The 26,362-nt window shown below is 40.2% G+C and overlaps 1 protein-coding gene across 4 annotated transcripts in view; it reads left to right on the top strand.

Annotated features, from left to right (window-relative positions):
- LOC129767911 (aspartyl/asparaginyl beta-hydroxylase) overlaps window positions 1-26,362 on the top strand; it is a 52,391-nt gene that overhangs the window by 24,116 nt on the left and 1,913 nt on the right. Inside the window, exons 3-13 of one of the 4 annotated variants that reach the window (XM_055769187.1) lie at window positions 1-466; window positions 651-881; window positions 1,167-1,331; window positions 13,249-13,526; window positions 13,597-13,692; window positions 13,765-13,935; window positions 14,025-14,277; window positions 14,508-14,612; window positions 15,085-15,303; window positions 19,228-19,605; window positions 20,494-20,567. The exon at window positions 1-466 is cut by the window's left edge and continues 167 nt beyond it. In XM_055769187.1, the coding sequence (XP_055625162.1) occupies window positions 1-466; window positions 651-881; window positions 1,167-1,331; window positions 13,249-13,526; window positions 13,597-13,692; window positions 13,765-13,935; window positions 14,025-14,277; window positions 14,508-14,612; window positions 15,085-15,303; window positions 19,228-19,605; window positions 20,494-20,567 (2,436 nt within the window). The remainder of the gene's footprint in view (window positions 467-650; window positions 882-1,166; window positions 1,332-13,248; window positions 13,527-13,596; window positions 13,693-13,764; window positions 13,936-14,024; window positions 14,278-14,507; window positions 14,613-15,084; window positions 15,304-19,227; window positions 19,606-20,493; window positions 20,568-26,362) is intronic. The other 3 variants (XM_055769189.1, XM_055769188.1, XM_055769190.1) reach the window with 3 other exon arrangements.

Here is a 26,362-nt window from a genome sequence, read left to right as displayed (position 1 = left end):
GGAGCACTGATAGGGTTGATCCTGCTCGAGAATCGGGGCATTTCGGATGTGGACACGCCCCTATCGGAGTCACGTTACGCCGAGTACTTTAGCGGGTGGGTCGATGAGAACCATGAGGACGATCATCATCACGAGGATATTTTGAATGCGATCAATCAGCTGGATGATCACGGAGACGATGGAGACGACAATGGTCACGGCGATGACGATGGCCACGGTGACGAAGACGAGGAGCACGGAGATGATGACGAAAATGGAGCTCCGTACGCCGAGGAAGATGATCATGACGATGAAAATGGAGGCGGTGAAGATGATGATGACGATGAGGATGAGGAACCGATGAAGCTGGATGATGACGAAGTGGAGGAGATTGTTGCCACGGAGAAGAAGGTCGCTCGACAGGAAGCGGCAGCAGCGTCTGATGATGATGATGACGACGATGAAGGCGACAACGATGATGAAGATGGTATGTTTAGAGCTGTGAATCACATTGCAAATAATAATTCTGCTTTGAAACTGCTTTCATCGCTTATGACAAAAGATTGTTCTTCGTGAGGTTTTTTTAAATAATTGTTTGGACCGACATTGTTTTACGACTAATAATTGGCTCTTAAATAAAACGAGATTAATTTGGTTTAAATTTTGAACAGACAACAACAATGACGATACTGTTGATAATGATGATGATGAAAATGATAATGATAATGAAGATGATGACGACGATGATCAAGTCAACGATGGTGATCAGGAAGATGATGATGATGATGAGGATGAAGATCAGAATGAAGTTGACGATCAGGTTGTTGATGATAATGATGATGATGATGATGATGATGCGGATGATGAAGATGATGGTGATGATGATGACGATGATAATGAGGGTAATTCCATATTTTCCTACTTCAAGTTTTAAATCTCTGCCCGAGTGAGTACATTCCGATGTTCGAATCCGCATTCTTCGCTGGCTTGTTTGCTTTTTTATTCGCTTCGTTATATTTCGCTGTCCCTTGGAGTTCTATAAAACTCTACGGGGGAAACGTGATCCGTATCTCGCCGTTTTTGCAATTTGCTCGTGTGGAAAGCGCTTTATATTGTTTGCGGAGTTTTGTTTTCTCTGATTGTTTGAATATTGAACATTTCAAAATTTATCCTTGAACAATATACAGCGGAACCAGCGATTGCAACTCAAGATGATGACGATGACAACGACGACAATGACGCTCAGAGTGATGACAATGATGAAGATGATGATGATCAGGGTACAGTTACTGAGGATAAGGAAGATGGTGATGATGATAATGACGGCGATGAAGATGATGATGATGAAAACGGTTAGTATTTTGGGCAGTTAACTCGCTTCAATCAATCTGCGCGTGCCAAAAACTTGCGTTCATACACAGCTTTACATGTAAAAAGATGAATACTATGTATTCTATGTCATTGTTTTGAACATTCATGAAGAACTGTAATTCATCATTGTCGATACATACAGTTTCCGTCTCAGTTAAAATGCTTTCATTTTACATAGTGAATATGCAATTCCAATTCGACTTGTCAGAAATGCTTCAAAAGACTCCAATTCCGATGTAAAAAATACCGTCTTGACTCAAATTTCGAACATTTAATTTTTGACTCAAATTCCGAACACACGAACATAAAATGGTGGTGTCTAAGGGTGGGTTTAGACTAGGGATATATTCATGTGAAGAAATATGATGAGATTTATAGAAATCGCATCAACCGTTTACACTAGCGTGAACTTCTATAATGAATATATTCATATTTTCGGTGAATTTATTCACCTAAAGTAGAACTGCATCCAACTTTAGTGATTTCTCACCAGTGAGAAATTCACAAGCGTTTACATATGCTGAATTTATTCAAGTTATATATACCTCGAATAAGTGTATCATATTTATTCTCACCCGTTAAAAACTATTTTCACGTGAATAAATCCATCTATAGCTATAGATCTCCCTAATGTAAACCCGCCATAAGACACGACCGCAATGGGAATATTTCGAGCTTCCTTTTGCAAAAGGATCAAACTATACTCTTTTTAGCGGATTAGCGGATGAAATTGCCAACATCCAGCTTTGGCTGACGAAGTTGGCATTCTCTACTCGGATCAATTTTGCAGAATGCTTCCTCGCCGTCCAAACCTATGCAATCCTTAGCTGTGAGTGTGCTTGCGCCACCGATTTGCATTGCCCTTTCGGAGTAACTTCAAAAACAACTGAATAAGTAAAGCACTGACTCAATGAGATTGTAAATTTGTTTGACGTCGAATGAATGGTATCGATATTGACAAGCAAAAAAACTTAACGAGCTCAATATTTCCAAGCCCTGGCTGTGACCAATTGAAAATCGGATCGGATCTGTGTGGTACACAATAGTAGTACGACCGGTTTGAACATGTGTTCTCACAAACATACAATCAGGCGTACTCTTAGCTGTGACGTCATAACGGCAGTGTGAAAGTAACCGGAACCGCATAAACCGTTGCTTAGTGATCATTGATCCTTGACTTCACTTCCATCATCAACGAGTACGAGGTAAGACGTTTCTCTGTTAAAACAGCTACGCTGGGTGATTCCCTAAAGAAGCTATATTCTGGAAACTCACAGGATCGATCGTTCGATTCAATTTAGAGGATATCCACATATCACGCGGACAACTTCAGAGGAGGTAGGGATCAGGAAAATGTCCACGTTTATCCACGGTGAGGGGTGTGGGGGGGAAGGGGTAGGGGGAATGATATTGTCCATATGGACCAGTTAAAAAAACATTTACATTTGTATTCAATATTATGTGAAATCTATTCTGCATTCCCAAGAAATTTAACCACATTTATTTAAAAAAATAAGGGTAAGCGAAACAAACCACCATTAGTTATCCCCAAAACCGGTCTTCATCCGGAGAAAGTCTATCTTTGTATCTGGTTGGATTGGATTCTGTAATATGAGCTTCTACCAAGCAACCATTCGATAAATTCTCGTTGGTACTGTACTATACGACTCAAAATCAGCGATCCAGAACAAGCGTCCAGAATTAAACAACATGATATGCGCTCTGTTCCAACAGAATAACATTACGAACAGAACAAGTTAGGTAGTGCCTTAAAGAGACGAAAAATGTCTTATTTTATTATCAGCTGAGCCCAACCCAAGAGAACTTGAATCAACTCAGCAGTTTTTGACGTAAGACTAACTCATGAGTTGATTTGTCTAGCAGGAATATTTGGGGGTAAAATGAAAATCTAAACACTAAACATGTAGGAAAAAATTTGCATCAATGTTTGCATCAATCGATAGGAAATATCTGTACGCATCTATCACAATGAATAAAATGTTATTTTTCCTGAGATAAAAGATTGAATAATTCTGAAATGTCAAGCGTTATCTAAACGGCCTAAACCCCACGTTTTGATTGGCGCAACTTCAAAACCAAGTAGTCTGCGGAAATCGGCATTGTAAATATATGCAAGCCGGCGGCACTTAACACATGCATATACAGCCATTCCATGTCAAACCGATATGGTGGTTCTCAGATTTTCGTGAAAAGTAATACATTTGTTCTTTATCGCAAAATATGAGACCCGTATTTTTTCATTTTTTCATTAGGGTGCTCATTTCGATTTTAGGGTGTATTTTAGGGAATGACTTTTTCCGAAAATTCATAAACTTTTGAACTGCTGGACCGATTCGGATGTTCGACATATCAAATTAAAGAAAATTAGACAGGAATTTTAGGAAAAACATTACACTTGCAAAAAAATAGATTTTGTTTTCGTAATTAATGATGCATTTGATTTTTGATGTTTTCGTAACTTTGGAGTCACAGACGTTAAAATTTGGGTTTTCAAAAAACGAATGACCATCGAAAATCGGGGTTTTGAAAAAAAAATGTTTGATGCCAAATGTCTTAAGATTGCATAACTTGTCGAGATTTGTAGTTATCTCGAAAAAAAATTTTGTCAAAAAAATTTTTTTTCGTCTCTTGGTTGATTTTCTGTCAATTTTTGTGAAAAAATTTTTTTTTAAATAACTATAAATCCCGACGTGTCATGAAATTTTAAGACATTTGTCATCGATTTTTTTTTTAAACCTCGATTTCCGGCGATTTTTTGACGTAGAACAAATCAGAAACAGGTCACGTTTTTATGAAATAAAGTTAAGTTAATAAATATTTTTGCCGCGAACGGATTTAGACCTAATTACCTAAGATTTGTTTGTTATGCTATATATTAAAATCCCCTGATGTGTAAACGGTTTAAAATGATGAAAACTAGAAGCATTCCCATTTTCCCATACACTTGTTCTGCTCATTTGTGAGCTTCCCTACCAATGCCATCAATAACGAGCAACTTATCGGCGATCAACGAAGGGGAATGATTTAAAGTCACTGTGAACAAAGAAAAGAAGAAGAAGAAGAAGAAGAAGAAGAAGATGAGGAGGAATATTTTCCTGGAGCATGAATATTGAATTTCACTGAGGCAAACTTTCAGTATCATTCTAGATACCAAGCAATGAACATCGTTTGTTTCGTTGTCTCGTTTCGGATTGAACTGTGGACATGACCAAATTACACGATCGCTGATGTCTCTGGCATTACAATCATTACATAAATCTGACGCCATTAAGGTTCTGAACTACACAATTGTGTGGGGAATCATCAAACTAGGCTATCATCGGTTCATCAAGAAAATAATTGTTCAGGAATTTTGTGTGTGGTATGGTTTCGCATGACAGTAGCAAAACTATCTCCACCACCATGCCATCGTCGAGACCTTAGGGATAATCGTGTGTAACCAACGACCGAACTCATCTCCACTCCACATGCGCTGCCAACTTACGAGCGTGTACTGACGAGGAATGTGGAAAAATTCATTATAAGCAATTTGCCTTTCAAAAAGAGTGCCTTCTAAAGCGCCCACCTTAGCTAGCGAGTCCGCTTTCTCATTCCCCGGAATCGAGCAATGAGAGGGAACCCATGCTAAGGTAATCTTGAATAATTTTTCGACCAAAACACTCAATAGTTGTCTTATTCTTGTTAGGAAATAAGATGAGCGTTTATCAACCTTCATTGAGCGGATTGCCTCTAATGAGCTGAGACTGTCTGAAAAAATAAAATAGTGGTCGATGGGCAATGTTTCAATGATCCCTAAAGCGTAGTATATCGCACCCAGTTCAGCGACATACACGGAACAAGGATCTTTGAGTTTGAAAGAGGCACTGGAATTTTCATTGAAGATGCCGAAGCCAGTGGACCCGTTTATGCATGAACCGTCAGTAAAGAACATTTTATCAGATCTAACTTTCCCATATTCTGCCGAAAATATCTCCGGAATATAATCGGAGCGTAGATGATCTGGGATTCCATGGATCTTTTGTCGCATGGACAGATCAAAATTGACAGAGGAATTGCAAAAGTATGGGAAGCAAACATGGTTGGAGATGTCCGGTGAAGGGAGCACTTCATGGGTAAGGTACTCATGGTATAAAGACATAAAACTTGACTGAGGAGTCAGTTGGAGCAGATTTTCGAATTATCAATCATCAATGGATTCATGATCTTGCAACGGATGAGAAATCTGTAGGATAATTCTGTGAACCGAAGAGTAAGCGGGGGTACTCCTGCCAAAACTTCGAGACTCATCGTATGTATCGAATGCAAACACCCCATGGCTATACGCAAGCAACGATATTGTATTCTCTCCAGCTTGAGAATATGAATCCTGGCAGCTGATCGGAAGCAAAAACTGCCATATTCTAACACTGATAATATCGTTGTTTTGTACAACTGAATGAGGTCTCCTGGATGGGCGCCCCACCATGTTCCAGGTACATTTAGAGTCAAAATATACTCCAAGGTATTTGAAAAACATCGAGTGCCTGATCGCTTTGCCGGATAGGTGAAGCTGGAATTGGGAGGGTTCGTGCTTCCTAGAAAAAACCACCATTTCGGTTTTCTCCGTAGAGAATTCGATACCCAGCTTGAGAGCCCACGTGAACAGGTTGTTCAGGGTATCTTGCAAGGATTTTTGCAGAACGGCGGGATTAGTACCCGTGATGGAAATAACTCCATCGTCTGCAAGTTGTCTCAAAGTGCAATCTCTAGTTAGACAATCATCTATATCATTGACGTAAAAACTGTACAAGAGGGGGCTTAGGCAGGAGCCTTGTGGCAGGCCCATAAAACTGTAACGAGAAGATTTCAAGCTGCCATGATTGAAAAACATGTGCTTTTCTGAGAGTAAATTGTACAGAAAATTATTCAGAATTGGCGAAAGTCCACGATTATGAAGTTTCTCTGAGAGAATTTCCATGGAAACTGAATCAAATGCCCCTTTGATATCGAGAAAAACGGAAGCCATTTGTTCTTTGCGAGCAAATGCGATTTGGATTTCAGAAGATAGCAGCGCGAGACAATCATTCGTCCCTTTACCTCGGCGGAAGCCAAACTGCGTATTTGACAGCAAATTGTTCGTTTCAACCCACTTGTCCAAACGAAGTAGAATCATTTTCTCTAACAATTTACGAATACAGGATAACATTGCAATCGGCCTATACGAATTGTGATCGCAAGCCGGCTTGTTGGGTTTTCGTATGGCTATCACTCTCACTTGTCTCCAGTCATGCGGGACTATATTCAGCTCCAGAAACTTGTTGAACAAGTTCAGCAAACGCTGTTTCGCCAAGTCGGGAAGATTCTTCAATAAGTTGAATTTAATCTTGTCCGACCCCGGAGCTGAATTGTTACATGAGAGAAGTGCAATTGAGAATTCTACCATCGAAAAATTCTCATAATCGCCTTGGAGCGGAATGTCGCGTACGACGTTTTGTGCAGGAACGGAATCGGGACAAACCTTTCTTGCAAATTTGAAAATCCAACAGTCAGAGTATTCCTCACTTTCATTTGTATGGTTCCAGCCACGCATTCTCCTAGCCGTATTCCAAAGAGTGCTCATAGCTGTCTCCCTTGACAAACCATTGACGAACTTCCGCCAATATCCACGCTTTTTTGCTTTAATCAGACATTTTAGTTTGGCTTCTAGAGCTTGGTACTTTCGAAACCATTCCACTAATCCAGTTTTCCTGAATTTTTTGAAAGCGGATGATTTTTCAAGGTAGACCTTTGAACACTCCTTGTCCCACCAAAGTGATGGAGGACGACGTCGGAAAGTGGTAGCAGGAACACGTTTCTTTTGAGCTTGAAGTGCGCTATCGTAAATCAAACTCGATATAAAGTTATACTCTTCGAGTGGAGGAAGTTCATGCATTGAAACAAGTGCTTCAGATATTATTTCTGCAAATTTTCTCCAGTCAATATTTTTCGTGAGGTCATACGCAATATCGACTGACTCACGAGAACCTGATTCATTGGCGATCGATAAAATTATTGGCAGGTGATCACTACCGTGGGGATCTTGGATTACCTTCCATGTGCAATCCAGGGATAATGAAGAAGAGCAAAGTGATATGTCTAGCATACTTGCCCGTGCAGGAGGGTTGGCTATCCTAGTTGCTTCCCCTGTATTTAAAACTGTCATGTTGAAGTTGTCGCACAGATCATAAATCAACGTGGCACGGTTGTCATCGTAGAGTGATCCCCATGCTGTTCCATGGGAGTTGAAATCACCTAAGATTAACCGCGGCTCCGGCATTGCCTCGATAGTATCAAAGAACTGATGGCGGCCTACCGTAGTTCTGGGAGGAATATATATCGAGGCAATGCAGAAGTCTTTGCCATTGATTTGTGTCTGGCAAGCGACAACTTCAATGCCTGTCATCAATGGGAGAGTGACTCTATAGAAGGAGTGACATTTTTGATCCCCAATAGTACGCCACCAAACGAGTCATTTCGATCGAGGCGAATAATGTTGAAATCGTGGAAATTCAGCTCGTCGGCTGAAGAAAGCCATGTTTCACAGAGGGAAAATACATCACAGTTAGAACTATGAACTAAAAATTTAAATTGATCTAGTTTAGGGATGATGCTTCTGCAATTCCACTGTATTACAGTGGTCAAATCCTTGACCTCTTGCACTGAATCAGGCATCGAGGGAAATGAACGCTGCTAAAAAACCACATTTTTCTTTCAAAAATGTTCTCACAATCGGAAGCAAACATAATATTATGCTTTTAAGAGGGTCATTTATATTTAGAGCATTTAAAATGTTGTCCACCAGGTCAGAAAGCGCAAGCAAACCAGATTGTGGCTGTTGCCTCGACCGCGAAAATGGAACAGACGAGGTGGGTGCTGCTCCGGGCAGTGCTGAGGACCCCTGGTGCGTAGAAGAACCGCTTAAACCAGGAGGTACTTGCTTCGGTTTATTCTCAGCACGTTCAATTCGAGTTTTCATTCCAACTTGGGAAGTTTCGGTCGTCTTTCTGGGGAGTGAAGGAAAAGAAGTAATTTTTCTTTTCCTGACGGCACCCTGCGATGTACCGGAATTTCCTGCATTGGGAGCGTCAGCAACAGGCTCGTCGTTCTGCAGAATGGAGTAGGGATTGTCCTGAGTCGTTGGAACGGAACTCTTAAGCATTTCTGCATAAGTCCGCTTGGAACGTTCCTTTAAGGAACGCTTGATTTTTTCCCCTCGTTGTTTGTACACCGGGCATTGAATAATATCATGAGGAGTCCCGCCGCAATGAAGACACTTGTGCTCTTTCGCGCAAGGATTCTCATCATGGCTCTCTCCACAATCTGCGCAACGTTTTTTATTGCAACAATAGGCGGCCGTGTGACCGAGTTGCATACATTTGTTGCATTTCATTACCCGGGGTACAAACAACCGAACAGGTAAACGAAGTGCACCTATTGCAACGTAGTTTGGAAGGGCGGAACCCTCAAAAGTCACACGAAAAGAGTTTGTCCGATTGAGAACCCTTTTGTCATTTTTTTGTGACACAGATTTCAGTCGATCGCATGCAAGAATCGTCACAGTTTTAGTGAAGAGTTCTTGAAGCGACCGACACCATCGATAATCTCTTTTCGAGTCAAACCCTTTTCGGTTATTACGCCGTCTATTTCGACGTTGCAACAGGGCACGTATACGCGATACTCAATCGCAAAGAGGTCGCAGCGCGTGATTTCGTTCGCTTGGGTCCTGCTTGAGACGACAACTCGTAGTTTGTCTGGCCCCATCCGTGTAATCTCGGTAACTTCGGAAAACTTCTGAGTAAGTTCCTTCGAGATACGAATGACATTGAGAGGTTTAGATTTTCGTCTAAAGTATACAATGAATGGGCCTTTGGAGCCTCTAGGGTATTCTTTTGGACGGAAATCCTGTTTTTCTTCAATGTCCTCATCTTCGGAACTTCCAACTTCATATACAGAAGTTTCTTCCTCAATTTCTGCTTCATCTTCCTGCTCTTCAGGAGGAGGATCGGCATCGGAAATATTCAATGGCGTCGATGGGGGATCCTTCCCGCCCTCAGCCATATCAAAAAAAAAATCGGACAACTGTTCGATATGAACAGAATCAGCATTTTGTATAGGGTAACTTTTTGGAATTTTAGGGTCGATTTTTTCCCATACATTCATTGGCACCCTACTGTATATGCAGACTAGATTGTGTTTCCCTAACACGGACTACAAAACCAAGGTGCCTGAGGAAAACGGCATTGCATATACATGAAAGCTGCGGGTACTTTTTTACTCGTTTGCACGGTTTGCCGATTCTTTTGGAGGCGGCAAATCTCGGCAGACCGCCGAAAAGAGCACTGATTGGAAGTAGTGAACTATGTCATCAGTTGGTTCTTCGACGACTGAGAGGACGACAATTTCGTTTTCCAGACGCCTCTGAAGAAAGTAGTTTGACTGGAACGTATTCAGTAGGTCATAGTGCGCTGCCTCTCGGGGATGTTCAGATAATTTTCTGTGAGATCGTGCAGGTTCGTACCCCGAGAGATGAGGTCGATTGGATTATCCTAGGATGAAACGTGGCTCCAGATAGCAAATGCTCCTGAGCTTGAACCAGCTGATTGGCCACAAACGACTTCCATGTAGATCGGTATCCCACAGTCCAACTGAAGTTTCTAAAGGTTTTGGAGCAAGAACTCCGACTGCGAATGAAAATTGGTCCAATAAGATCGAGTGAATCGAACAAACTACTTATTTGCGACAGTATCCTTTGTTTTGTCATCGCGAAACGTTTTTTTCAGCATCAGCATCGTTTTTGCACCGTGTTTTGCGCCGTATTTTGCACCATATTTCTATACCTATTTTACACTGCGCTTGACTCTGGTTGGCTTCCTCTGTTGAGTTGTTTTTCATCACACAAGCGCATACGGTTGGTAATAGATGCAGCGCTGTTGTTTTTATACTTTGCTTAGAACGAGCGAAGACAACACGGATGTTAGAATTTGATGTGTGTGTATAAAATGAGGCGCGCATCACACAAGTAAGAAGCGATGTCTAGTACAGTAGAATCCCGATTATCCGCGGAGTAGTCTGGCAAGGCCACCGCGGTTAACGTGAGAAAGGACTAAAAGTGAGGTGCAAACACGAAATAAAGATATTTCAGCATGAAAACTATGTTTTATAATATAGAAATTATTAGGCTATCCATCTGTAAGGTCGTATAAACCAGTGGTCAGTGTGAAAGCCATGACCAAAACAAAAGAACAAGTGCCTACCTCTCACTGACAAATTTCGGGAAGCCCTATAGAATTACAATGGAACTCGCTGTATCCTCGCGGATTATCTGCTCGTGGATAATCGTTCTTCTACCGTATCAGAATTCTGATTCAGCGCTCTCGTGTTTATGAATTTGGTACACTTTCGATATCGATAGATTTTTCCAGGATCTTCAGCTAGCGTCATCCAAGAGCTTCGAGCGCATGACGTCGTAGCGACCATCAGGATTCCGCGTGCTGATCATCAGGAAATGTCCCTCTCAATAACGTTCGGACGACGAACAATCGTTGGAATGTTGGACTTCTTCCAACTGCCAGGTCTTGTTAACCAACTCGTTGTTGAATTTAAAATTACATGGAACTTGATGGTCATGTTGCTCCAGCCCACATTCACCTGGACTATCCAGCCGTTTGCAGTGTTCTGGAGCAGGAGAAGATTATTACCGAGGACATTCTTATCGGAGAAGTCGGAAGAAGAATGCGGCGTCGGTTACAAAATTGGATCTGTGAGATCGACTTGCTTGACAGCTTTATCGTGGTCAACGGGAATAGGAGCGTAAACATTTCAGGGAAAGTGGCGGTTCACGGGAAGAAATTGTGACAGAGGCGTCGCGTTAGACATGCGTGGTGATGCTGCCAATTGTCTGTAGCATTTGAGTGCGAGGGAGCACAGTGCTATAAAGACGAAATTCCATTGGGAAGCATACTCCCGCAAACAACGTGCCTTGACTGTATGACTTTTGCTACTGCGGATGTTCACTAACGCTGTTGCAACAAAAACGGTTCCCGGGATCACTGTTTGGTCTTGTGAAACTGGAATGTATCGTGAACATGATGAAATAGATTTTGGCTGAACTTAAGTGGCAGTTTAGTTCATTTGGGTTTGATTTCTCACTATAGAGGCGAATGAACTGCAAAGTTAAAAGCCTCTCAAAAACAAAGAATTGAATGGAATTTCTCACTATCCCTGTGATGTTTCCTTCAGCCATCGTTAAAGATTATACATCTAGTATTTATACATAAAGGGTGTTCGGATCAAAAAGTGGTCAACTTAAATTCGCCGTATTTTTTTGATCATTCATATACAAAACCTGATCACCCCTCATTTTGTAGGTGTGTGAGTGTAGAATGCTGCCTCTATTTGGATTTTGACATTAGATCTTTAGTTATCAAAATGGCGTCAAAGCAAGAGGAGCGACGAATCAAAATTTTGTACATGCTTCGTTAAAATCCAAACTACACGCAGGCAGAAATAGCAAAATGTGTTGAATGTGGCCAAATCAACAGTCACCAAAGTAATAAAAGTATTCGGGGAACGTTTGTCAACAACTAGAAAGCCTGGATCTGGGGGAAATCGAAAGCCGGGAGCCGCAGCGACGAACAGAAGAGTGGCTAGCGCTTTCAAGCGCAACCCCAACCTCTCCGTTCGAGATGTCGCAAATAAGTTGGGAATATCATCTATAACCGTGCATGAAGCTAAAAAACGATCCGTACTATCGACTTATAAGAAGGTAGTGACTCCAAATCGCAACGATAACCAAAATCTTACGGCAAAAACAAGATCACGGAAGCTGTATACGACATTGTTGACAAAGTTTGATTGCGTGGTAATGGACGACGAAACCTACGTCAAGGGAGACTTCAGGCAGCTTCCTGGACAAGAGTATTATACAGCAACCGGAAGGGGAAAGATGGCAGACATTTTCAAGCATATTAAACTATCAAAGTTTGCCAAGAAATATCTCGATTGGCAAGCTATCTGTACCTGTGGCTTGAAAAGCGACATTTTCGTTGCAACCGGGACCGTCAACCAGGAAATTTACGTGAAAGAGTATCTTCAAAAGCGTTTGCTGCCTTTACTGAAGAAACATGACTTGTCTGTGCTGTTTTGGCCGGATTTGGCATCCCGCCATTATGGAAAAAAGGGCGTGGAGTGGTATGCCGCTAACAAGATGCAGGTTGTGCCCAAGGATAAGAACCCTCCCAACACACCAGAACTTTGCCCAATCGAAAACTATTGGGCGATAGTTATGCAGAACCTTAAGAAGACCCCAAAAACTGTTTGCAGCGAGAAGCAGTTCAAAGCAAACTGGCGTTCTGCGGCGAAGAAAGTGGATAAGGTGACAAAATCTGATGGCAGGCGTCAAACGAAAGGCTGGCCAATTTGGACTAGGTCGACCGGAATCTTAACTGAGTATTTTTGCTGTCTTTTATACATATTGAACTCGTGGAGGCGATCTGGCGTAGTGGTAACATCCATGCCTCTCACGCTGAAGGTCACGAGTTCAATTCTCACTCCCGACATTCTTCCAAAAATGGAAGTAAAAGTGACGAACCAGCCAAATGAGTTGAAAATCACTATAATACAGATAAAAAAAAAAAAAAAAAAACATATTGAACTTCAAAAAGAAAGATACTTTGATTTTTTTAATAAACTAATAATCGATTTACACGCAATTTAGTTTGACCACTTTTTGATTCGAACACCCTTTAGTTTCTTTTTTATGAAAGACAATTTGTTATACAATTTTGTTGTTGAGAGATCGAAGACTGAATGAATTTGCGGTTGGAACAACTACAATAAAACTCAATGTTATTGTTTTAGAACCTGCCGCCGATCAACAACAACAACAGCAGGACGACGACGACGACAATGACGATGGTGATGATAAGAATGATGCCGATATCAAAACAGCCGACGACGATGAAGATGATGACGACAATGAACAACCAGATACGGCGCCAGATGATGGGGATGATGTTGACGATGATGTTAAGCTAGCGGATGCAGATGACAACGATGCTGACGATAAGCTGGCTGATGTGGATGGTGATGATAACGACCAGGATGACGATGATGACAATGCACCGTTCGAAGAAGAGGTAATCTCATTGGGATTGGGTAACATATGCCCCTAATTTTTTTTGCATACTTTTGTTGTCGCAAATCTAGAATAAATCTAATGCTTCGAGTGAAAAAGCTAACCAATTTTCTCAGAGTTCCGTCTTGCGTGAAGGAACATCGGAAGAAAATGTGATTCCGGAGAAGGTAGGTGAAACATTTGGGAGCGGTATGATTTTATGCGATTGTCCTTAATTCAGCTTTGTAAAAATAAAATAGCAATTTGATGCAGTCAATGCACGGAATGAACCCAACAAAGACACTGTAATTAGTGCTGATATTCTTAAGAATCAGATGGATGAACTGATGGAGAATTACAACAAATTGGCTGAGATGTTGGATGTTCCAAAAGAGGAACGTATCCAAGAATCAGATGCTAACAATGCTAAGGTATTTGAGCATGAATTTGAGATTTTGTGATTTCATTTCGCCTGACCAATTTAAGTTGGATTTACGTGTTAAATTATTATCGCCCGCAGGATGATAATGATGATGATGACGATGACGGTCAGCAGAATAATGCCGCCGACGAAGAGGATGAGACCGAGAAAAAGGCTGACGATGACGATGAAGACGATGAGGACGACGACAACGATGACAACGTTTTCGAAAATTTCGTCGATAATGATGATGGTGAAGAAGAATATCTCGCAAAAGTGAAGCAAGAACAGGAGCAACAAATTCAACAGAAAAAGCAGCAAGAACAGGAGGATTCTCGAGAGGAAACCTCGCGTAAGTATTCGCTGAAGAATGTGAATGAAATCAATGGCGCTGCTTCATACCGTATATTTTAATGCTACAGAATCACATATGAATGTCTCACATCCATCATCTATCAATCATAAACTCTCCAAGAAAGTGCAACTTATTGCTTATCTCTAGTGTATCTTTAGATGTACTTCTATCGCAACTCAAAATTTATATTTTGGTTCGTTTTTGATTGAGCCTTCCAACATTTCCAGTTACGATACAGATCTTAGTTGGTGCAGCTCTGATCGTCGCTGCGCACCTCATTTTGAAGCCCCCGCGTAGTTCCGCACCACAACGGCCAACGGCGCCGCCACCCAGTGAGTGTTTGGCGTGTCTTGGTTTTTTTTTGTTGTTGTTGATGTTCTGTTCTAGTAATTAGCCTTTTTTTTGTATATTCTTCGCTGCTCTAATCCTGTATTTTGGATTTGCCAAATTTTGCATGGCCTAACAAATGGCTACTTTTTTTTTGTATCTCCGAGTTTCCTCCTTGTCTACAATTATGTACTACACGTGAAAAAAATCCTCCTTTGTCGATGTTGTAGTAACCGTTCAAAAGCACTTTTACTTTTCGTAAATAAATTGCACTTTCCACACTAAACTCATAATTGCCGGTGATGAAAACATCTATGACCTCTTCTTGATCTCTGGTAATATATTATTGTAGAAACTTAGGTCCACTATAAAGTGGAATGTAATAGAGTTGTGCGTGAAATTGCTGTGAATTTTTGTACAGTCAAAAATTGTCTGCTCATATTTGAAATCGAATTGACTCTCTCTGAACTATTCAAGAAAGTTCGGATCATGCAAACGAAGCTGCTGTTATTGCTGATATGAAGGAGAGGCTAACCCAAAGTGAGTGCCTCGCTGCTGCAGTTCTGAAGAAGACGGAGCAGATCGAATCGATTGTCAGTCCGGCGAAGGCTTCCGATTTGTCGAAATTGGCTGTCGAAAAGCCCCTTGATGCTGGAGATGGCGAAGAAGACCATGTCGAAATCATCGAGGGTCATGGTGAGTTTTTCGTTAGCTTCATCAGGGTGTCGACTACCTGGAAAATGCTTGGAAATCAGCGAATATCAGAGAATTCAAACAGAGTCAGGGAAAATCAGGGAATATCAGAGAATTTCGTCGTAAATCTGGAAAAAATGAAATTCCGCCAATTAGAATTAAGTAATTTTACCAATTTAATGATACCAAAATAAATTATATTTGACTAGTTTGACTCTCTGTAGGGTTTTCAGTAGGGGAAGCGGGGGGAAAGTGGTCACCCTAAGGAATATGCCCATTTTCTATGTCCACATACCACTACAATTTCCGTCTTTCTAAGAATATTGTAGCTCAACTTATTGTTGTTTAAGATAGCAAGCGGTTTTTGTTATGAAAATTGAAAGAGTACATTTTTCATTATTAGGAAAAAAGTAGAATAATCGAACTTTTTTTTATTGAGGGGGCAAAGTGGTTACTCGCACTTATCATGCTAGAAGGGATAAATTTATGCGTGTTTTTTATGTAAATCATTATTGAAATATTAGGTACATGTATGAAATGAGCTAGGCCTATTCACCTAGAGTCGCAATTGAAATTTTCTCATACGTACAAAACGTAGTAGGAAACACATAACGTTTTTCATAATGAGATATAGTTTTGGTTGGGGTGGCATATTTTACCTACAAAAGAGACCCCTTTAGCAGCAGAAGGTGATAAGGTATATTAGCTTTTGAAAACAGAACATCGTCAGTAGTAATCCTCCACTGACCACTTTGCCCCGCAAACAACGAAATGCGAAATATGCGAAATAATCACTGAAATTGAACAAAATATCTGTTCACCTCTCCTAGAATATGTGAACAGTCGTCCAAACTGTTGATTTGTCGAAAATATCAGGTCAAATAAACTAAATTTCACTGAAAAGTCCTGAAATTTGAAACGCCGAAACTACGGCCGAATGCCTACCGAAAGAGCGATTTTTGTTTTTATTTATATTTTGACATGCGACAGCTCCACTGAAGTACAGGGTGACTCAAAAGTTATGAAATTTTTCAAACATAAGGTGACCATCAATACGGTGTCAATAGTCAATAGTTATACTACCAAACAAGCAGGTGATTACTTTACTCCACGTGACCACTCCCTCGTGACTGCTCCCACTCCCCCTTTTATGTTATTTGCTTTTGCCTGTACTTGAACTTAGTCCTTCACAAGGGTGAACAGCGCAAGAGAAGTCGACTTCTATACTTGCGCTGTTTTTGCTGGCATTTGACAGATATGTTTGCGTGAGCAGAAATAGCGGTACGATAAAATCATAATGTTGTTTGGTGGTCTGCCCAGTGATTTTTGAAATTAATCGTTCATCAATTAATCGAATACTTTTCAGCAGTTTATTATCCGCGTCGACAGCATTGAGTTTCATATTACGAAATGGGGGAGTAGGCATGAAGATATGGGTTTGCCGAAGAAATGAACACACTTTTAAAATAAAAATTATGAATGAAAATTATTTTTCCCAAATCAAATTAGTACTCTATGTTAATGAAAATCACTTTTGCCTGCAAGTAGTGAAAAAATATTATACAGAAATTGTGTCTAAAGATAATTTTATATTATAATAGTAAGTTTTGATGAGAATATCTGATAATTCATAGAAAACAGTTTAAATTAGGGTCAGAACAACGTACTTCTAGTAGGGAGTAACGCCAAGAAAAAAGTTTCATACAAATTTTAGTAATTTAAAACTGCCTTAGGGCCGACAAATCTGATAGAGAAGATTTGGCCTCATACAAACTAATGTCGTATTCAGATGCACACCATTCCGCCGTCAACGCAAATTCGATACGATTAATCGCCCCAAATAATCGAATAATCGATAAATCGTCACACTGAGAGGAATAATTATTTAGACTCATATTTCTCATTTGCTAGAAAGCCATCTGGAATCAAAAAAGTGTTCATTCCGCCTGAAAATCAATTATTATCTGTTACGCTGTGCCGTCAACTCGAATTGAGTTTCGTTCACGAGTTTAGGGGAACGTCAAAGATAATGATTGATTTTCAGGATAAAACTGCAGCGGCCGTACGTTTTTTCTCTCTAGGTTTGAATCGATTAATCGACGTCAATTATTCGTTCGCTTCGAATTTTAGTTGCGCAGTATTCGTTCGATTAATAATCAATTTCTGTAGGAAGTATTCGATTAATCGAACGATCCCCGATGATCAGTAGTTCTGCCCGACTGTCAACTTAAGCGAAAGTACGGAGTTTTGGAAATTTTCATCGTGTTTTTTTTATAAAAATTGCTTTCTATGTTACATAAATTATTACTATAATCTGTAACACAGGAAGCATAACAGTTCTATGTACGAAATGGGAGGCAAAACTAGTTTCTAGCCCATTTAGCCATATGGAAGAATAGGTGTTTTCGTTATGGGTGATCGACACTAGTCATGATGCACGTACTGTTCCATATTCACATGTGATGCAACTGATCACTTACCCAATCAGTACTTGCAGTTCAATTCCAACCAATTCCATTCCTTTTTCCTTCTTCGAAAACTATCGATAAATTCATGATTGAAAACCATACTATCAAAGCTGAGGTCCAGGAAACAGTTATGTGTAACAAATCCCTCCGCACTGCTGGAAAAGACATGGTTTTATCGAGAAGAATGTTACATGACAGCTAGAATGCCAAAAAGGTCTAACTACAGAGAGGCTGCGGATGGATCTGAATGTCAGATTTTGTTATGAAGAAAATAAGAAGGTGGTAAATCTTTCATGACGACAATTTTTCTGGTGATGTTCTGAAGCTCAATTTGGCCTTCTTCTGGTGTCGACGAACGGCACCAACGTGAATTGATCATTTTACGCGAGCATTTTACTACAATCTGGCTTGCGAAAGGTATGTTAGGAGCACTGGTTATGAATCGTATGATGCGTTGATGTGTCCTCCGATGAAAGCCGTATCCTTATTTGAGCTCGTCTTCATCCTTCCTTCGTTGATTCCGATCAAAAATTGGTTGGAAAACGAGTCGAGAAGCTTTTGAATCGCTTCTGAATTTCACAGATTTTGGACTCAGCACCGATACAATATTACCAGCAACAAAAATCAGTATGATCCCAAAAATTCACTGTTGGACTATTTTTGGAAAGGATAAGTTTAAGGAATCGTAGTAAAAATGGTCTTCTGTCTCTGGTTTGGAAACCACAACTTTGAGAGGCTTTTCCATTGACACTAAATGTTTTTATGAAAACAAACCATGTGTTCACATGTCCATGTGTGCTATGCGAAATATTTATGATGCTATGTTCCATTTTGGAGGGATAGTATCAATAAAAAAAAAGTCAAGCTATTTAATTCAACGAGTTTGTAGATCTCCATTCTCTTCATCTAGAAGAGAAGGAAAGTCGGAAGAAAGAAGCTTCTGCATTAGATGAATAAAAGTTGATTAAACGACTACGAGAGGCACAAGCGAAATCTCCCGAGGTGAAACTAAGAAAATTTTGGAAAGCGTACATAAGGAAGCCTAAAGATTACAAGGAAAAATCGATTCGGTTTCGTGAGATTGATCCGCATCAGAATGAAAAGCATTGGTTTTGTCATTATTATTGAATACCACTTTGAACTGTACTGCTAAATCCTATTTCTCATCTTTTACTACACTTCTCAGTCCTCGTTTATCTCAACTAAAAATTATAAAAATTCATTTGTTAGAAAGTATCGACAGACGTTCATAAATATCATTGTTTAGCTAACTAAATGTTTTGAGAACTATATCTAGAGAACGAGTAGAAAATTCGATTACTAGTCTACATCTGGAATTTTTCTGAAATTTTTTTGAAAAATCAGGGAATATCAGGGAAGCCTTTTTCGGGTTTTGAGTCGACACCCTGTTCATTGATAGTTCATTAGGTCTAAATACCTTGAAACTTTGAAATTTCAGTAATACTAATCGAAGACGATGAAGGCGAGGAAGAGGAATACGACGATGGATATGAAGTTGAGCTGGAAGAAATCGACGAAGAGGAAGAAGAACAGGACGAAGATTGGGAAGAGCAGAAGCGACTGGAGGAAGAGGAACGTGAAATTGGCTCCTTCGTACCGACCACGTTCGAAGAGTTCAGTTCAATGTACCGTTCACCGGAATCGAAACACGAAACCGTAACAAAACCGCATTTACCCATCAACGAAGCGAAAAAGACCACTATGATGGCAACCACTTCCCACAAGCAGTCTCCATTGATGAAAAAGAAACCCCCGAAGGGGGCGGTCAACAAGCTGATCTACGGCCTGCACAAGGCACCAATATTTAGCGAGAAAGGTGAGACAGAAGGTGCCATTGTGGCAATGCTTTCTGAATTACATTCTCCACCAGTTGAATCCGCCCATGAGCTAATAATACCCGAATCCAAGCCCTCCGAACCCAACATAGCGAGCATCAAAATAATTACCACCAACATCATTTCCGATTCCGAAACTCCACAAAGTGTTGCGGAAACGACTGCGAGTGCGAGTGCGAGTCCGAGTCCGAACCATGAAGTGAAGGAAAAACACGTTGAATTTCTTCTACCGGACGACTTAACGGACGAAGTTTCGTTCTCTGAAGGGGAACTTTCGCCTGAGGTTTCAGAAGGATTCGAAGAGTACATCGCTGATAACGGCAGTAAGGAGAATCTGTTCATTCCGACCGATGAATACGGCACTGAGGAGGAATACGAAGATGAGATAATTTATGAGGAAGAAATAGATTCAGTGCTGATGAGACAGTATCCGTCCGATGAAGAGGAGGAACCGTACTCCGATGATATTCAGGACGATGTCTCCGATGTGGACGATTCCGAGCTGATGAAGCGATTGGAAGAGAAGTACGGCAAGCTGGAGGTTGTGAAAGATCAGACAGCAGAGCCTGAAGAGGAAGACGGCGATTGGACAAGTATATCGCCTAGCCAAGTTGCTGGTAGAATAGTGGGCGCACAAGTGCCTTCATTTTGAATGATTGTTTGATCGCATCATCTTCTGCGTTTGCTCTCGCCTTCATATAAACAGCCAACCTCAGTCACTCATTATTTCATCATCTTGCATTTTCAAAATGTGATTCTGTAGTAATGTTTCATGTTGATTATACTAGAAAGTAGCTGCGTTTGAATGCGGTGTTTGTGTTGAACCGGGCGTAATTGTTGGTATTTTTTCTTCTGTACAATTTCCATAGAGATTCCCTCTAGGCCTAGTGCCTCAGAAACCTATGAGGAGGAACTCGAAAGGGCGAGAAAACAGCTTGATGAGGTGAGTTTGGGGAAGGCTTATCGGTTTTAATAATTCAAAGAACAATCTCTAGTTTTTCTCAGAATAGCTAGGAAACTGAATTACCATGCTTACACTGTTGTTATTTTATTGATATTGCGGCACACTGAATTACTTTATCTATAATATCAACTCTGAAAATGGGGATCGAACATAAAAGAGTGAACACCATTACGGTGCTCCCTTGGCCGAGTGGTTAGCCTCATAACTAACATGCCGGGTGTTCGGGTTCGATTCCCGTTCTGGTCGGGGGACTTTTTCGTCAAAGAAATTTCCTCCGACTTGCACTGTGATCACGCGTATTCTAGAGCTTGCCACTCAGAATGCATTCAAGGCGTGTTGTGTTATTTGGCATAGAAATCTCAACTAAGTACTAATAAAAATGACGCAAGTAATACTACGTTGAGACGGCGAAGTTCCTCTAGGAACGTTAGTGCCATTGAAGAAGAAGAAGAAGAAAAAGAAGAAGACCATTACCATTGCATCACGAAAAAAAACGCTGTAGAAAATTACCCATTAGTTATTTTCTCTTGAAAATTTGGGTAGAAGTAGTTTATAGTGTATTGTTAACATTAATCGCTGTCAATTTTTCGAAAATTGGAAAAAATTGCGTCACCCGAAATGCAACGTCGCAAATTGAAAGGAGGTATAAATATTTTGGGCAAGCACCTGAAAACTCACCGTCGCCAACTCCCGACAGCCAGTCGAACCCCAGATGCCATACCTGGTCATTATGCACAATGATATAGTGCGTGTGGCAACCCTCGATTGAGACAACGGTACCCTTTAACCATATTTCTAACCGGTCCAGTTCCACAAAAATTGGAGCCCTATTAACCTCTAGTAAACCGCGAGTATTTGGTCGAATCCTATTAAACATAGAACTAAGTTGAAATTTGGTGTAAACAAATTTTGAATTAGCGGCTCCACGAAGCTCATGCGATTGAGCCTTACAAACGAATGAATAGTCATTCGCAGGCGGAGTTCACGTTAAATTTTGTATTTTATAGAGTTCACAAACCGTGCACAATCGTATTGTGTTTTGTCTACCAATCAAGTATACTTTCAAGATAGCATCGGTTTTGGAATTCATATAATTCATCAATGGTTTTGAGATTATTTTATACGATTTCGGATACACATGATGCATCTTTTGATTGATATGTTATACGATTGTAATTTGATACGAATTCATATGCAACCTAGCATGTACAAAAGTTATACGATTTAATGTTTGCTGGTCATGGCTTTGATGACAACATTGGGATCGGTACATCGATACTCAATGAGTTCTTAATCACATGTAGTTATGAACTTTATAACAACAACGAAACAACTTCTTGATCCGATTACGGGAGAGATGAACACCATGTTCCTCTCTTCTGTCCGTCATTATTCTAATAGCTGAATGTGTTTTCGGATGCGCGCTAACATTATCACATTTTCAAAATTATTAGCCTATTTCAAACATAATATAAACATAACTTACACCCCGGTACATAAATGAAAGACGTAGTCCTACGTCAAAAATGATTAAACCTTAGAATTTTCAACTCCACTCATCAAATTCTGCACAGTAGTCTTTGTGCACTTTCTGGACGCTGCAGATCAATTCTTCTTGAACTCTGACATATTTTTAGACACTGCACCTTGAACTTGGTCTTGACAATTACCCAGCAATGTTCAATTGGCTGCAGCTGGGGACAGTTAGGTGGGTTGAGGCCTTTTTCGACGAACATGATGTTGTTTTCCGAAAACCATTGTAGAGTGGATTTGGCATAATGTGCCGAAACATAGTTTTCATGCTAAAATATCTTTCTTTCGTGTTTGTACCTAATTTTTAGCCCTTTATTGCATTATCCGCGATTTTCGTTATACGCGTTGATCTAACCCGACTATTTCGCGGATAATCGGGGTCCTACTGTATAGCATTATAAGTATTGTCAAATTTTGATTTATATTGGGGGTAGATTTTTCATTGTACAGTATCTGTGGCATCCAAGATGGGCTGACTTTGCGCGAGGAAGTCTTAAACGACGCTTAGCTAATCCTCTCTTCTAGCTTAGGCTCTCTTCCTCTCTGTAACCACCAAATGTGGCTCTCAAAATGTGCTGATTGTAATTTCGAGGAAAATTCCTCTCTGAAGCCACCAAATGTGGCTCCTAGCTTTGCCTGCCTGGCTATATCCTCTTTTGAGCCACCAAATGTGACTTCCAGGAGGTGTTTCAACCGAAGGTGGGAAGGTGAAACCATTTGTCCGACGGTTCAGGTAAGCCAGATCACGTAGACGCACAACTGAGGGGATGCGACTATTTGTGACCTAGTGGTACCACGTCCTTAAGGAGCCTGGTCGGGTAATGCCAGATGGCAAAGGAAAAGAGGGAAGGGAAAGGAAGGATTTGGAATTTTCGAAAATGAATTCGGATTTTCTAACATCATCACGCCCGTCGCGTTGGGTCGGATCCAGGGTTCTTCCCACTGGCGTCCTTCTTGTTAGCGGTTCTTCCTTCGGCTGCTCACGAAGGTGTATTCTCGATGGATGTGATATTTGATTGAATGGTGTGCCGTGTTCTGAGTGTCAGTCTGAGAGTATCAGAACGCTCCTGCTTTCGTGGCCTGAGTGAGAGTGCTTCATTCAGCAATAATACAAGTCTTTCATACAAGAAGAGTTCCATAGTAATGCTATGGACTTTCCCGGAATTTATCAGTGAGTGGTAGGAATTCGCTTTTTTGTTTTGTTTATGGCTTCCACATTATTTGGTGTACACGACCATATAGATGGATAGTTTGATGATTCCTGTATTGATAAAACATAGTTATCACGCTGAAATATATTTTTTGTGTTTGCATCTCTTTTTTAGTCATTTATTGCGCTATCCGCGATTTCCGCGGTGATCTAGCCAGACTATTGCGCGGATAATCGGGGTTCTACTGTAATTATATTCCAAACATAAACCAAATGGGGAAACGAGGGACAGATTGTTTACACGCATGCAGGCGCAAACATCCTAATCCCATCTCTGTTTATTTACAGCGCGGTCTAACCACACGCTCTATGACTATGCAATGAATCACGTTCTGAAATCGTGATTCATGCGGCGACAGTATCTCTTGTCCCTTAAAAGCCTCCGCCGATTCGTCCAGGCTTCCTGAAATAGCCAACTACTCAAGAGCTGCTGATGTTTTGTCACGAATATTGAACATTAGGACATCACTGTTCCCAGCTTCCGGATCGCCACTAGGTTTTAATTGTACTATCTCGTTTTTGCAATAGTTTCGAATAATGCTTTTCATGGGTGATCTATTCGGTTTCGGAATATCAACAAACAATTCTAGGGGGATTACATATTTTAACGAGCTCTATTACAATTCAAAATCGCCAATCGTTAATGTACTTCAATTCATTGACCTGTTCTATTATATGGGCTTCAAACCATGAAGTTCATTTGCTTCTATCCTTGATAATGGTCAATTTTAAGAAGGTAATTGAAGGGTTATTAAGTCTCGTCCATTAAAACACACTCTTTGACTGTTTTCTAAAGAATGGTTTTATTTTCCAGTTCAATATTTTACAGGAGTCTACTAGAGACAGAGAGCACCAATGTATATAAATTTCTATGTAAACGATTACCAACATGGTACGAGGGTAACTATTTATATTTTGGGAATAGGAACAAAAACAAATAGTTAAGCTGCGAATATATTTTTATTGTTTTTCAAAGTACTCGCCACGATGATCGATACACTTTTGCATGCGCTTAAACCAATTTTCAAAGCATTTATTCCAATCGACACGAGCCTTTTTTTTGAGCGATTGTCAAATTATGTGGGATCCAACGTGAACATAATTTTCGCACAACTAAGTGTTCATGTAAAATGGCATATATGCTGGTGGAACTAATGCTTAGGGATGCCTCAATCTCACAATAGGTTACATGACGATCTTGCTTAATCATTTCGTGCACGGCATCGATGTTTTCTGGCACTACAGTCGATTTTGGACGACCTTCACGAAACTCGTCGGACAGCGAACTACGACCACGATTGAATTCACTATACCAGCGATACACAGTGGTTTTTGATGGAGCTTCATCGCCAAAAGTCAAATTAAGTTGATTGACGCACTCTTGTTGTGATAATCCACGTCGAAAGTCGTAAAAAATCATCGCACGAAAAAGTTCACGATTCAGTTCCATTTTTTTGCCGAGACCAAACTTTCAACTAAATATAAAATAAACAAATAGCGTCCGTATGACAAAATGTTCTGAGTACGTATATCGTCAAAAACAGCCGGGTGCTATGATTGATGCTAGGATCGTTAGCAAAATCTCAAGCAGAACTGTCAGTGGGATACCCAATTCATATGAAAACAAGGGGAAAATGTCAGTGGGATACCCGATATGTTGGCTCCTGTCAGTTCAATGGGGGTTCTCTAAAGACGTCACCCGGCTGGTCAAAAATGTCAAACTTTACGAAGGAACCGTCAGATGGACTTACATGACATCAGTGTTGCCAATTCCCGAAATATAAATAGTGACCCTCGTAACAACATGGTTCAATAAATTTGTAATGCGACACTTCTGTTTGTCGTCATATGTGCTGACATATTTTGTGCAGGCGTTGAGCTGATGGTTCAATGCCGGGTAGAAATATTTTTCTCAGCATGTTTCCACTGGTGTGGTTTGTCGAAGGCATGAATTTATGAGAATGAAAATTAGATGTGGAATGCTCATGTCTCAGGGTCTTAGTGTTGAACTCATGATTGTTCGTAAACTATTGCACAATTATTTGGCTATAAAGACTAATCTGACCTGTACCGATTGACGATGAAAAAAAAATGTTTCAGTTAAATGCTCCAAGGTCCAGTATGCATTCGGTTCATTGTATAATCACAACTGGAAGACGTCATTTCTTTCATTCTTCTATTACAAACCGAAAACACGCAAGGATCATTCAATCAACTTTTGAAACGAATATTGTACTTTTCCATATTAATTTTTATATGAAGCAATCTGATAAACATTTGAAAAGATGTGCTCGGATATTATTCCTTTAGATATTTTTACTCTATAGTTCATAAGATAAAGTTCTCTTACCACACTTTTTTGTTTGTTTCGATCTTATAGGAGTTTGGCTTTGAATAAGTTAGTTTAATGTGTCTTCCTATGCTCAGTAAGAATTAAGAACCAGCAAAAATACACAAGACAAACAAACACTTTAGACATGTACACATACGAGACGCATAAACATTATCATCTAAATATCTCACATCTGAGGACTTTTTATGAATAATCATGCTGTTAAGTATGAGACTATGCATTTGTACGAACTGTAATCACACCCCTTTAACAAAACAATGAACGGACAGCATGGTTATTTATGGCCGGTCTAATAACGACGGACGGAGTTAACGCTTATAAGACAGTGAGTGATTTTCCTTCTCACGTATATTCTAGAATTGAGGACTAAAATATGTTTTGTTCAATTAAAGTGCGTGGAAATTGCGCTGATCTGTGATCTTATATTTTATATTCGTGTTAGAGTTAGAGATTGGCTTGGTTGGAATTTTAAGTTCGCTTCCCTGAAATATAGCAGAAACGCTTTGAAATACTAACCTCAGTCTTGAATATCACCCACACACGATGGCACACCATCCTTCCACTGAACGATTATCTGTCATCCCGAAGCAGATTGAAGATTGAGTTTACTATTTCTACAGTTGAGCATCTCTATAATCTCTGCATCGATCAACTAACAATTTTGATTGTGTGAATTAT

Source organism: Toxorhynchites rutilus, chromosome 2 (genome assembly GCF_029784135.1).
Source record: "Toxorhynchites rutilus septentrionalis strain SRP chromosome 2, ASM2978413v1, whole genome shotgun sequence".
Classification (NCBI taxonomy): domain Eukaryota; kingdom Metazoa; phylum Arthropoda; class Insecta; order Diptera; family Culicidae; genus Toxorhynchites; species Toxorhynchites rutilus.
The sequence above is the reverse complement of the archived record's forward strand: the minus strand, read 5'-3'. Positions and strand labels throughout refer to the sequence as shown.